We start from the raw sequence: 14,036 nt of genomic DNA on the forward strand, positions 1-14,036 counted from the left end.
TATAGTCGTGTTTTTTTTTTAAGGGGGGGGAGATCAGAGCTATAAACTCAGGTTAGTTATGAATTTTGTTTTTTTTTTTTTATCAGCCAGCTGTCCTTGCTTTATTAAACCTTATTCCTCCAGGAAAGTAAGGAGATACTGATATAATGAAAGTCTGGCAGAGAGGCATCCACTTGCTTCTGATTATGTAACATGGCTTGAGACACTGACAATGTATCTTACCCACCATAAACCCATGATAGTGTCAGCCAGGTACGAGTGCCCTGCTTCATTATGCCTGGCCAGAACCCAGGGAATAGGCTTGGAACTCTTTGAGCAGTGGAGCAGGTATGATTGACTGAGGCAGCGTGAATGGTCCCCACGCAATTTAAAGAGGTTTTTCAGAAGCTCAGCAAAACAGGCTGCAGCCCACAAGACAGAGCCCAGAAAACAACTGCTTTGGGGACAGTGCCCCAGCAGTCTGGGTACCTTTGGAAACATGATTAAGATGAATTCACATTCTACATGTTCCTAATTTTAGAATGCTAAGAAACTCTAAAAAGCCTTATTTAAAAAAAAAAAAAATCCAGCAAGTCAACATCTTCTACTCATAAAGTTAAAAAACAATGCTGGATCTGAGCCACTTTGCTTATGGTCAAACTTTCACAGGTTCTCATTCCAGGCTACGAGATCTATATGGTAGGTGGACAGGAAGAGAAATTGGTCATACTATATATGCATAAACACAGTATACAGTGTTCACTTAGATAGGATTTAGGTTTTTATTTTGTGTTTTTACCTTTTTGATCACCAACACCCTGGTTTAAATTCCTTTGGGATTTCCCCCACATGAAACTGACACAAGATCTCTCCACTCAAACAACATGATTGCTCAACTTGGGGGCAAGTGTTCGTTTTGGGAAGGGTGGAAAGAACGCGACGCTGGCATTCAGGCCCGACTCCAAGAAGCTAAACTGAAAAGGAGGCGTGAGGGGGGAGAAGGAGCTAAAAAGGATTAAATATTTAGCAACCCCTCCCTCTCACCAAAAAAAGCACGGGATACAAGGAAAAATAATCTGATTACACACAGGGTATATATTTTTACACACACTTTTACACACATCTAGATATAGTACATGTAAAAATATATGCTATACATACGCCCACTCTAACTGAGGTGCTTTTAATACACCACTTGCACTTGTGTATGGGTATGTATACGTGTGTATGCATTAAATATACAGATCCTAGTAAGTGTATATGTGCATATGTACACATACATACAGGTCGGCCGGCTGCCAGCCTGCCATTAGCCACCCTCCCCCTTCTTTTTGTAGAAAACCCAGTCCTCCACCCAGAAATACCCTATCATTACACCCTTCCTCCCCCTTGAAACAGGTCCCCACTGTGTAGCAACTGCTTTTTTAACAAGTGATTCTCAAGGAAAATAAAACACGTAGAAGGGGACAAAATAAGAGAGAGTGTGTGTGTGTGTGTGTGTGTAGGGGTCACACTTGTTCCACCACATCATCCTTCCAGCTCCCATCCTGTGCCTGGAATGGGGCCAGCTTTCTTTTGGAATCAGCCAATGAAGCGCTGCCCCCATCGCCACCTTATTGCACACGTTTGCTTTCAGGCTGCATGAAGAACTCGGCATTACATTCCGCAGATCTTTTCCTCCTTCCTTTTCAATCAAATACGTCGATATGTGAACCCTGCTGCCCTTCGCCCCATACCCTCCCCCCCCACTAAAGGAAAAATAAAGAAAGGCTGCTTGCTAGCAGAGTGCAACACCAGTACACGCTGAACAGATGTTCTCTTCAGGAGCTCTGTGGAAGAGAGGTTATTTCTAACACAGTAAACAAAGCCATGCAAAAGGTGGGAGAGAGGGGGTGGATACGGTAGAATAAGAGGTAGAAGAAAAAAACCCTAAGGATAAGGAAGAACAGAGTTGAGGAGAAGGAGAAAGAACACAGCATGGCAAGTGCTCAAGGCTTCATTTTTTTTTTGTCGTCCTCTTCTTGTAAACAAGCTAATAATTCTCATTAGATTGAGCAAGTAAAAAGATTGAAGTTCCAAGTCTGAGGGGCTGGGGCTTCCAGGAGTCTTTTCAGTCTGTTCAGCAACACCACAGCCAGTGAGAGGAAAACAAGAGGGGGAATTTTTGTTGTGTGTGGGGGATTTTTTTAAAATCTTCATTACTTAAAGCTGAGAGAAAAAAAGCCGAATTGGGAGCCCTTTGTCAGGTTGGCTCAGCGTCTCTAGACCGAATAAATCACACTAAGTTTAGAGAGAATTTTTTTCCCCCTCTTTAATGATTTAGAAAAACATGTGTTTCCTTCCTCTTTCCCTTTGCTCAAAGGCGGGTCTGTGCCTCAGGGACGTAGATTTCAATGCTGTCCGCGCTCTCCGTGGCAGAATTCTGCCGGACAGAGGCAGCCCGCTTGGCTGCCATGAGACGCTTGCGAGCTTCCTGGCGCTGCTTATCCACAGAATCAGAGGCTTTGTCCCGGTTCAGTGGGGTTTTGGGCTTGGCTGGCTTCTTTGGCACTGGAGGGGGTGGTTTCTTCTCTTCCTTTAAGAGACAGTAAGAAGAAAGACAAAACATAAAATAAAAATGCACATACAGAAGTTTTCTCTGTTCTGTGATAACAAGAGGGGATAGCTTGTGGCCCAAAGGGGGACATGCCTTTCAGAAACAGAGCATCAAGTGAATAAGGAGAAAGGATTCTGATCCAAGCCACTTTTGTTACATACAGTTTTTACGATCTGCTTTCCCATTTACCAGACAGTGAACTTAGTCTCACTCTCTGGTGGCACAGAATCCCACCCTGGGAAGCAGATCTGGGTTTGCAGGTTGCTCCTAGGGCTTAATGATGGGTCAGAGCATGCTGAGACGATTAACACAGCTGGACTTTAAGAGGCAGAACAGTAGTGTGCAATATAAGTTTTATAATACATAGTGAGCTGCGACTCACGCCTCCCCACATCTCAGAACTGATGTAGGCATAGAAATAAAGCATATACATGGATTTAAAGTGACATGGTTCTCACAGGTACTGATTACAGCCTATTCAGTATAAACTTAGCCTCTTTATCCAACATCCATTTAACAAAAAGCCTATCCCCTCCCGCTATGTAAGTGTGTGCTATTTACTCATCCACTCTTTACCCCAAATCACTTTTCCCCTGAAGGTTTCAGGAATTTCTAACACTCATTTCAATGTATCTTATAGGAATCTTCTTGATGCACCTCACAGGAGATTACGTGTATGTGTAGGGGGAGACTTCTGTTTTTGAACATGCAGGAAACACTATTTTGATTATATGTATTAAAAAGGTAGAGTACGCAGCAAGCAGAGGACAGTAGCAGTTCCAAAAATCTCATCTATGAAATCACAGTTTAAGAACACAGAGCTACAGCAGAAGGGCAATTGGTGACTCGGCAGAATGCACACTATTTTGGCCACTCTGAACTGCCCCATGCTCACCTTCTTCTCCGGTGTTTCTGCCAGTTGCCAGCTGTTAGCCTTTAGGTGGTAGAGCTCATCAAATTTCATGCTGATGTCTTCAATGGACAACTGCAAGAGATCCCAAAACCCAGCTAGGTCCTGGGCTGTGGGTCTGGGATTGGCATTGGGGTTCTGCAAGGGAGAGGGCATCAACAAGAAAATCAGAAACAGCATGTCACTGAGGTCATGAGATTACAGTAGTCTGTGCTATATCAGACTTTTACCCTTGGCAATTCTGAGCTCATGTCAACATCTACTGGCTGGGACTGAAGCTGCAGTTTTTCTCCAGTATCCATAGGAAGAGGACAACCAACTGTATCATCTTCACCATACAGTGCATGTTTTATTCTCTTCTATATAGGTTCTTATACTGTACCCACCAACATAGTTGGAGCACACTCCAACAGCGCATTAAGCAATGTGTTTACATATCTGTCACACTTTCTCTCATTCTCTCTCCAAGAGAGATGCGTGTGGTGGAGTATCTTGTTTTGATAGGGTTTTTCTAAAATATACATGTTGCTATATGTTTATGTTACAGAAGACAAAGGAAAAAAAATGGTGTCTTGCACTATGAGTGAAGGTGATGTTGTTTGTGCTTTTCCTTAGTACTTGGGGGAGTTCATTCCAGACCCTCTGATCAGTCCCTGAGAAACTTCTGTCTCCCGTAGACAGACGTCACTCACAAGGCCTTGGTCCTGGCCAATCCTGACAACATTTACCGTAGAAGAGACCCAGTCTAGAATCCAAGTTCATGTTTGTAGCAAGAAACAAAATGGCTGCTTAGCCTAGTGCTCACCCCGCAGAGCTTCCATTCCAGAAGTCCTAAGTTTGAGTTCAGAGACCAGAAAATTTGTGGTTTCTTTTTTAAGCATCCAGATGCTATGGTAATACTTGAAATAACAAAAACTGAAAGGACAAAATGTGATCAGACCAAATGGGATATAGCCCGAGAACTTGAGTGCCACTTGATGCACAGAAATGCAAACAGGCTGTTTGTTTTTGCTGGAACATGGTCAGAAGTAAAATACATTCTCTCTGAAATGGAACTGTGGGAGTTTAACAGAAACCCAAAACTGGGTTAAAAGATTCTAAATAGATGACTGAAGTTTCTCCAAACAGCTAGCTGTTCCAAGTAAACTGGAGTTGGGTCCCTGAAGAATCTGAGCTCTACACATGGACCTGGCTTTCAGAGTGCTCAGCTCACACATCTGGTGTCAGATTTTTAAAAGATCTCAGTACTCAGCATGCATCCAACATGCTGAACTTTCTTGAAAGTCTGGCCCCTAGATTCTCTGCCAGTGCAAATGTCATTACAGCTATAATCAGCAAAACCAAAAAGCAGTCATTCAACACTACCCCCTATTTTTATGGCCCATAGCTTTTCCAGGAAATGTCCACTGGGGCTGCAGTTTGACTCATACCTCAGCCTGAAGGCTAAATTATTTTCCCCAGAAGGTTTCAACAAACACTACTGAGCCCTGACTGAAGTGTTCCTTAAACATCAGAAGGGCTTTCATCCTGGGATAAACCTAAAAATACATTTTAAAAATTGTAAGTTTGTCCTGTTGAGACCTCAGCCAGGACAAGAAACTTCACCATGTTTGAAGTAGTCTTAATTCACACACACACAGCATTTTACAAGCACCTGGAATCGGTATTGTGAGGATGGTTCCATCAGCCATGCAGAGTAAGCGTATTTTGAGAGGGCTTGGGGGCTTTTTATAAACACTTCATTTTTGGCTAACCCTTTGCAGTTCACCTTAAAAAACCTTTCAGAGTAATAAAATACATGGTTCAAGCAGGCATCCTGAACACAGACTCTCTCTGCTACTTACTAGGATTCAAGCCAGGAGCAAATTTATATAGGCAGACATTTGTTTCAATCCTCTCTGCTAAATACTTCCAGCCAAATTATGCCTTACAATAGGTGTGGTTGGCTACCATTGATATCAGTGAGAATCGTGAGCAGGCATCCCAGGGCAGAACATGGCTTTAACGTTGCACACATACACCAGGAAAATGTGTGAGGTGCCCAAGCTACCCCTCTTCGGTTGCTAAACTGACAGTAAGTGCATGTTAAGAAAGTCAGACTCCTGTTACCGTATAGCTTGTGAGACCTGCTTAGTTTTTATTTTAAAAAGCTTCATCCATCTTTGGCACCAGGAAACGGCCTGGTTGTATTATACACAGAGCTGCTTCAGCTTAGCAGTACAGAGCTGTGGTTAGACTATTGACATTTTACAAAGTTACTTCTACTCACCAAGTTTTGCTCACAGAGGCCCCGGAACTGCTGGAACTTTTGTGACATGAGTAACTGTGCGCTGCCCACTGCGCTGAGGACTTTTCCTAAAACTAACAAAAGAAAAAGGAATTTAAGAAGTTAGATAAGAAATAAAAACAGCTGAATGTAGCAAACAAGAACACTTCAAAAGGTTACAATGCTTCCTAGCATACATACACATTGGCTTATACTCGTTCTACGAGCAAAATTGTGTTTTTTACTCATGTTTTAAAACAAGCCATGTCACTAATGATCTATTGTTACAAATGGATGCATTGCCTGTAGGTCTCTGTATACTTTGTTTTCCCTTGTTCTATTGCCAAGAGACCCATCAAAGATGGCAGACTGCCACAAGATTCTCTGTTTGCAATAGAGCTTTACTGAAGTTCCAAGGCAGAGGAGTCATTTTTGGGTAACAGAGACTCTCAGAGCCCGGATCAACTGACTTAGGCTCGTGCTACAGGGCTAAAAATAGCAGCGTAGACATTTGGGCCGGAGATACCTGAGTCTAAACATCTACGCTGCTATTTTTAATCCCATAGCGAGAGACCCGCAAGCCCAAGTCAGCCGACTCAGGCTCTGAGACTCACCTGCTGCAGGGTTTTGGTTTGCACCATAGACATACCCTTAGAAGCCAGTTTGATATCCTCTAGAACCCCTCTTCCCCTATGCATTCAGAGAAAGTGAATTCCAGAGACCCCTAAGACAGTTAATTACACAGACAGGAAATCGCATTCCAGCTGAGATAGACTGCTTCACTTATTGTCCAATTGTACACAGTACTATTGATATCTATAGCTCTATGCTTCCTAAAACAGAGGGCACTAAAATCATTAAATTAGAGCCTACAGCAAGGTTGAACGACAAGCCTTTTAAGGCATGATCTATAGGCGAGCCCCCATTGACTGTGCAAATGCCCCTGACCTGCAGGCACATGCTCTCAGACAGACCTTAACCCACGCTTCCAAAATACAAGAGGATCATGAGGAGGGCAGATCAACCATCTCTTTTCACAGAAAGGTTTAAACGTTGAGCAGTTTGTAAGTATTTAGCAGAACGAAGTGTTGAGGTCAGCCAGAATAGCTGGCTTTCTGCGTGGAGGTTGGGGGAGGGGGAATGAAGAGTAAAAGGGATGATGTAAGCCACCCCTGTACCTCCCAAACAACGGAGCAGTGATTTGTGTCTGAGTCACTCCTAGGGCAGTGCAGCTTGTAATGTTACAACCCAGCCCAAGGTAAAGATCATGCCCACTGTAGCAATATCACCCACATTTACATTCCTAAGTAACCTCACTCTTTGCCTTCTCTGTGTGATTCTAGAGTCAGACTCTAAAGCGTATCCCATCTAGTCCCTTCCTGGCCAGCACCACCCCTTTCCTTTGTCAGATTGTTCCACATGCTAGCAAGTCTCAGGGTATGTCCCCTCCTCCCAAGCGCCATGCAATTCTCAACACCCACCTTCTTCAGAGAGATTGTTCTCTTTGGTCTCCTGGTCCATCTGACGGCACCATCCTTCTAACCTTTCTGTTTCTGCCTGCAGCAGTTTCAGAAACCAGTACCCGTCCCGCCTGCAGGCTCCTGGTTGTGTTGGTTCTGAAGGGGAGTTGGAGGATGTCTCGAGCCAAGGGTCCGGAGGAGGGAGAGAGGAAGGCTCTAGGGCTGGGTCACTGCTATCTCCATAGGAGAGATTTCTCTTGAACTGGGAGGGCTTGGCTGGTTGCCTAGTACTGGCATCAACACTGACAGAGTTGTAGCGCGGAGGACAATCAGCAAGGCTTCTCTCAGACGATTTACAGTTTGAGGGATTCGGTTCCTGTGCGTCGGAATCGGCGTCCTGTTTGGAGGACATACTGCGAGAGTGGTTGTTTCTGCAGAAAGAGCAGGAGCAAGAGAAATGAAGGGGAGCCCTCCAAGTGGCTGGATTCACACACTGGTACAAAATGCAATGGGTTTGTTTACGGTGTCTGCAGCTGAGCCTTGTTCCCCCTCAGCCCCTCCACCTTAAAACACAAATACAGAGAACCTTATAATTTTGTCTGTCTGCTTACTGCAATAGGCCATTCAGACAAAATGACTGACGCGCATCTATAATTACATCTTGGGTTCGGTTTTTATTTCAAGCTCCCATTGATTTAGCTGTTTACATTGCAGAGCAAGTACTTTTTTTGATAAAAGCACATGCTGTTCAACATGGTTAGTACTGAAACATGAAACTGAGGCAAGAAATGGGTCTAAGCTAATTGGCAAAGTGTATTTTAAAGGGATAAAATAAAAAAGAGCCCATGTCTCTCACTTACCGCCACTCGTCCTCTACCTGTACCCCGATGGACTGGAATTTGGTGGTTGGCGTAGGGGGCTCCTCCTTTGCCACTGGCTGAAGGCAGTCAACCTTATTAAATTAAAAAATACAAACAAAAAAAACAAAAACTTGCTGCTAGAATTCATGTTAGTAGAACAGGAGAGTTGCAACCACATGCGCGCGCACACAGAGCATACAGATGCTGTAAACCAATTCGAAGGCTGTTTTAGGATGGATGGCACAATACTGGTAGCCTAAGGAGAAGTTACCAGTGCCCCAATCTGCTGAGGACGTCAGATTTTATCCCTAGCCCAGCAGTAGTCAGACAGCCATTCTGGATCCAGCTCTATCAACTGCCACAACAGAAACAGGGAGGGGAAAGGTTTTGATGCCTCAGAGCAGCTGCATGTACAAGGCAGGCAGATGGCCATTCTGAGGCTCAAGAGAGGGCAGCAGCCTGACTGCCAAAGGGGCATCCCTAGAACAGGGGCTCTCAAACTTTCTGAAGCCTCGTCTCCTCTCATCAACTTCCCCTCTCCCCACTCAAGAGCAACATGGAAGCCCTGAGTAGTTAGTTGCAGCCGTAAGTGAAATCCAGGTACTGGAGGTAGGGAGGCATGGGTCACAGCATGAGATTCTCAATGGCAGAATAGGGTCAGGGGGAGCAGATTGAAACAGTCAGACTCTTTAAAAAGGGAATTCTCCCTCTACCTCTCCACCCCACTGTTGTTTGCTCCAATTCCCACTATTTCTGTGGGGAAGAATCAATATCGAAGTGACATTGGAAGTGACTCTGCCAGCTAGATTTCAGCAGCAGAACAATTCAAAACCCAATGTAAAGCCTCATGTTGAATGTACAGTTTGCACTGCCGAACTTCCATGGCATTCAGAATAATTAACTGTGGACACAATGGTAAGCAAGAACTAACTTGCCTGCTTGGGTATGGCTTCAACATAGACGAGTTTAACCTGGTTATATCGAGATGCACAGTACGTCGGGTAAAGGGTCGGGTAAAGGGTGATGAACAAAACTGGAAAGTCTGATGCTGCAGAAGATGTGTTTTAATCTGCACTTTCAAACGCACACTTACACCTGCCGAACCCACATGTTTTGCATTTAAACTTGCAAGTGGGAAGGTTACTACTACTTCAGCATGTCATAAGGTGACGCGCAGCAGGCGCTTGTGGATACACCAGAGGAACAAAGTTTAGCCACCTGCATTTGAAATGTCCACAAGCAAAATGCAAATAAATTAGGCTTTTTTTTTTTTTTTAAACTTCTCCAAAAGCAGCCTTTGCAGGACAAAGCTTGGATACACACTTCTCCCTGAGCAGTTTTCATTGGGCTATAAAGCTAGCAACTGTTTTTCATTAGTTTGCATGTTCTGTCGGCTTTCAGTAACAGAAGGTCTCAGAGAACCAATAGGGGTGAAGGAGGGGCACTCCCACAGATAGACTGCATCAGAGCCATGGTGCCATAATCATTACGTACTATAGCAGCCCCAAACATGCTTAATAGTGCTGTAATAGAAGAGTTTGAATCTTAAATGAAGCTATGCCTTGAACTCGGATTGAAAGCATGCAGACTGACCTTAAAATACAGTACACGGCACAAACTCTAGCATTTGTGCATATGCCCCTTTAAAGAGAATTACCCATTTAACAGAGCTACATTATTTTATGACATGTTTTAATTTTGTACTGAACACATTTCTGTTATAGCAACATTTTGTTGTATTTCACCTCTGAGTGAACTGGATGATTGTTCTACAAACTGGTTAATTTCTTTAGCTATTTGGGTGGGTTCAGCTGCAGGTTTGGTTACAAGACACATGCTAAATAGATAAGTTAAGAACATTTAAGAACATTCTCTGTTACACAAAGGAGTACAAACTATTCCATACTTGTATTCCTATAGACGACAGCTTCCTTTTGGGGATATTCTCCACCTTCGGCTCTTCACTTGTCAGAGTTCCTTTGTCACTTTTCAAGGTTGCATTTTTCTGGGGTAACTCTGGAGCATCTCTGGCTGGAGTCACAAGGCTGCCTCTTGTCACACTGGGTGTTCTGGTACTGTCTAAGCTGTCTGAAGAATTACTTAGTCCCGACTGGCTGTTGACTTCGCTCTTGTGGTCCTGGCTATCCAGGTAGGTGTCCTGGGCTGATTCGGTGCTGCTCTGCACGGTGACAGAGATGAACGGCTTTGAGGTGGTCCGAGGTGGGACGGGGGGAGGTGTCTTTTTATATGCCACTAGGCATGATGAACCTGCAACAGCAGAGGTGGGAAGGAGCAAGAGAGTGGAATTGAAGAGAATGTGACAGATACAGTGAAAGAAAAAGAAAAAGCAGGTCAATTATAATATTCAGGAGAAATCTCCAAGTAGAAATTTGAAGAAATGCAGAAACACCAATCTAATGCCAACAGCTTGCACTGAGTGACCCACACCAAAGCATTTAAAAGTGGGGGAGGGGAGGGAAGCCAGCACTACCCTGCAATAAAGTTCAAGAGAAACAACATGATGTGAGAGAGGCTGGAAGGTGGAAAAGTAGTGAAGAAAATCCTGCCAAACTGCTAGAGTGTTTGACAAGGAAAGGCCACCACACAGCAGAAGTTCCGTGGAACCCTGATTTTTTTTGTTTTAAATCGTGTTTAGTGTCCTGGTAAAGCCAAATCTCTCAGTTCTTTGTTCCCATCAGTTGACAAGTTTCTGTATCCGGACCAGGCTGGCGTTTGTTCCTACAAAAGGGAAAGAGGCCATAAGGGTTTCTTCCAGCAGGCAGTAGCTACAATGTTCACAAATGTTCACTTTACAAACCCTGGAGAGTTGGTTTTTAATCTTTAAAGGTATTTAGGTGCCTAAAGATGCAGGGATGCCAGGATTTTCAGAAGGGCCTAGCTACATATTTAGGTCCCTAAATACCTTTACAAGTCTGGCTCTGAGTGCACAGTATGTTATTTGCCGCTATTGATTTGAGAGCTGGAAACATAGGTATCCAGCATCTTCCCCACCATGCAGCTCAGTTCAGGGAACTCAAAGTCAGCTGGATTCACGAGGATAAAACACCACCATGCCACAACATGTCAGTACAGTGGTTTGGAATACAGAAGAGCCCTAGAAATAAATTAGTCAGTGGCCATCCACACGCCAGCATTCAGCAAATCTGACATGGTAGAAGACTTAACACACAAGACACCCAGGAGGTATTGTATGTGCCCATCAGGGTTTGGTATTTCCAAACAAGAGATGTAGGTGTACACTACCACCTCTAGAAGAGAGCTGAAGTAGAGTCCTTGCAGAACCTCACACAGTAGGCAAGACTACTTTGACGCGCTAACCATTTAGGAGTTTAGACTAGGATTCTGAAGGTGTTAGTAGCTTAGTGTAGACATAACAGCATGCCTTCAGGACTCCCCAAGGCTTTAACTTGACCATTTTAACGTGTTAAAGGCAGTTATGTCCAAATTCAAATCAGGACATGGCTTTCATGTTAACAGTCTTCCTAGCAGCATCTCTCTCGCGTGCTCACCATAGCTGTGACAGTGAAAATCTACTATCGGTAGTACGTAAGGGAATTTAACAATCGCTAAGAAATATTTTCCCACGGTCGAGTACAAGAGGTCCAGCTTCCCACTTCTGCAAAGGTAACCATGTGCCCATCCTTCAGCCAGTTACTTTATTCCATTAAGTCACCCAAACTAAGTGCCGAATGGCACTGAAAGACAGCCACAGGACAATATCAGAGAAGTAACCAGTTGGGACAGAAACAACAGCCTAAATCAGCACTCACGTCTGTGCATGGTGGCGGAGAACCTGCATGTTTTGTTTTAGATACCATACTGGAAGCACAGATTTTATTCACCAGTCCCCTCCTTTAAATTCCTGCCAGTTTCTGTATATCAGGGGTTCTCAAACTTCATTGCACCGTGACCCCCTTGTGACAACAACAATTACTACATGACCCCAGGAGGGGGAACCGAAGCCTGACCCCGCCTGAGCTTTACCACCCTAGGTGGGGATTGAGGGGGCCCCCAAAATCAAAGTCTGAGCCCCACCTCCCAGCTAGGGAGGCCAAAACCAAAAGCCTGAGCCCCATCATCCAGGGATGAAGCCCTTGGGCTTGGGCTTCAGCCCAAGGTGCTGGGTCTCAGGCTTTGGCCAGTTCTGGAGAGCCCATTACAATGGGGTCGTGACCCCACTTTGGTGTCCCGACCCAGTTTGAGAACCTTACTGTAAATGATGATGTGAAAACCATTATTTTGCTGTGGCCAGCTCTACACTAGAAAAGTTTTGCCAACATTTCTATATGGCAGAAGTTCCTGCACAGACGCTGGCAAAGAAGTGCTTTTGCCTCCATAGCTTACATCAGTTTCCCAGGTGAAATAAGCTACACTCACAAAAGTTCTTTTATGCTGCTATAAACTGTGCCTATGCTACGACTTCTTCTGGTATAGAAATATTGCAAGAGAAGTTACACCCCTAACAAATACTACTGTGCTGGCAAAAATTTCTAATATAGACATGGCCTATGTCTGGGACAAGCAAAAGCCATCCTGCCCGGCTTTTCCCACCCAGCCTGACTGTAGTGCTACTATAACCCCTTTCCTAAATACCTGGGCTCCTCCCATGCAGGCTCTTCATCCTTCTGCAGCTACATACAACACACCACTAGTAATACTATTAAAAAAGTTGTTTAAGTTTAACCAGGTATTTTAACTTAGATGAGGTCATCTGCCATCATAACAATGAGGTCCTATGACATAGCCTACATTACAGGAACATTACAATGGGAAGTAGCTCCTGTTTTACTGCTGGGCTGTAAACATATACAAGGAGTACAGATAGTTTTCTGGCTGCTGTTTCAACCCACCATGCTGCAGTATGATTGAGAGAGTAAATCAATTACTATCCTACTGATGTAAATCCTTACTTATAAGCAAAACCAAAAGAGGGTGCTGGACTTCTGCAAAACCAGTCACTATTGATGTACAAAACAGGAACATGCAGGGGAGGAGGGGAACGCTCACTGGAAAAACATTTTATTTGGGGTTATTGAGGTAGATAAACACCAGGCCCAGTAGTCCAGCTTCCACAGGCTGCAAGGACACTGTTTCAGGTGCCCTGTAGATTCATTTTGAAAGTTGGTATTTCCTCTCAGTCTTCTTCCCAGTGATCACCAAAGGAACTGGTCTTGGTGCATGGGGCAGCGAATGCAAGATTTCACAGGGAAAGGAAGTCTATAGAAAGTGAGTAAGAAAATACTCATTCTCCATTGATGTCAGTATTCTAAGTAATGCTATGAAGAGGTTGAGAATTCAACAGTAAAAGCAGAAGAAACTACTGGAAACGAATCATGGAGTCAAGGGCAACCGAGAACATTCAGGACAACAACACGATTAAAAATTAAATTTACTCAGGTACTTTGCAGAACTTTAAAAACAAGCACATCCCACCCCTCCAGCAAACGGAGCAACATCTATGTTGTCAAGCAGAGGATAAAAGAAAGCAAGCTGCAAAGTAAACACAGCCAGATCTTGGTCTCTAGGCCAGCATCCTTCCCTCCCTAAGCAGCGTTTCATGTCAACTGGTTAATGGGCCCATCCCAGAAAGGGTGGCTCAATTTTGAACACAAGAATGCCAGTGGGATCTCCTCCCCACCGCGGACAGTCCTCTCCTCCCTCCTCTCCCCATCCCTGCACACCCTCATCCAACAAAGTTGTTTCAGCTACTGCCAGCTCTCCACCCAAAAATGAGCTCACTGCTGTTCTATCATCTCAATCTAGCTACAGTGGAGCATTTACAAAGGCAGAGGTCTTTCTTTCCACCTTTTGGCTGTGTGTACACAACGCCTAGCACAATAGCTCTCTGGTGGGAGCCTCTAGGCGTTACGGCAGCACAAATATGAAATTATTTTAAATTGCAGATTGTTTTGCAGCGATGAGACTTACAACATAACACTGCAGA

The 14,036-nt window shown here is 44.2% G+C and overlaps 1 protein-coding gene across 7 annotated transcripts in view; it reads right to left on the reverse strand.

The window, feature by feature from the left end:
* Positions 1 to 737: 737 nt before the first annotated feature.
* The window catches only part of DLGAP4 (DLG associated protein 4), a 102,760-nt gene continuing 89,461 nt past the window's right edge, over positions 738 to 14,036 (reverse strand). For 4 of the 7 annotated variants that reach the window (XM_039497676.1, XM_039497677.1, XM_039497680.1 and 1 more), the window contains 6 exons: positions 9,978 to 10,339; positions 8,072 to 8,163; positions 7,233 to 7,642; positions 5,755 to 5,846; positions 3,471 to 3,623; positions 738 to 2,554 (listed from right to left, as the gene is read on the reverse strand). In XM_039497676.1, coding sequence (XP_039353610.1) covers positions 2,336 to 2,554; positions 3,471 to 3,623; positions 5,755 to 5,846; positions 7,233 to 7,642; positions 8,072 to 8,163; positions 9,978 to 10,339 — 1,328 coding nt within the window. In that variant the 3' untranslated portion in view covers positions 738 to 2,335. Of the gene's footprint in view, positions 2,565 to 3,470; positions 3,624 to 5,754; positions 5,847 to 7,232; positions 7,643 to 8,071; positions 8,164 to 9,977; positions 10,340 to 11,862; positions 11,888 to 12,685; positions 12,801 to 14,036 lie in introns of those variants that run through there. The other 3 variants (XM_039497681.1, XM_039497682.1, XM_039497678.1) reach the window with 3 other exon arrangements.

This window comes from Mauremys reevesii, linkage group 13, assembly GCF_016161935.1.
Source record: "Mauremys reevesii isolate NIE-2019 linkage group 13, ASM1616193v1, whole genome shotgun sequence".
NCBI lineage: Eukaryota > Metazoa > Chordata > Testudines > Geoemydidae > Mauremys > Mauremys reevesii.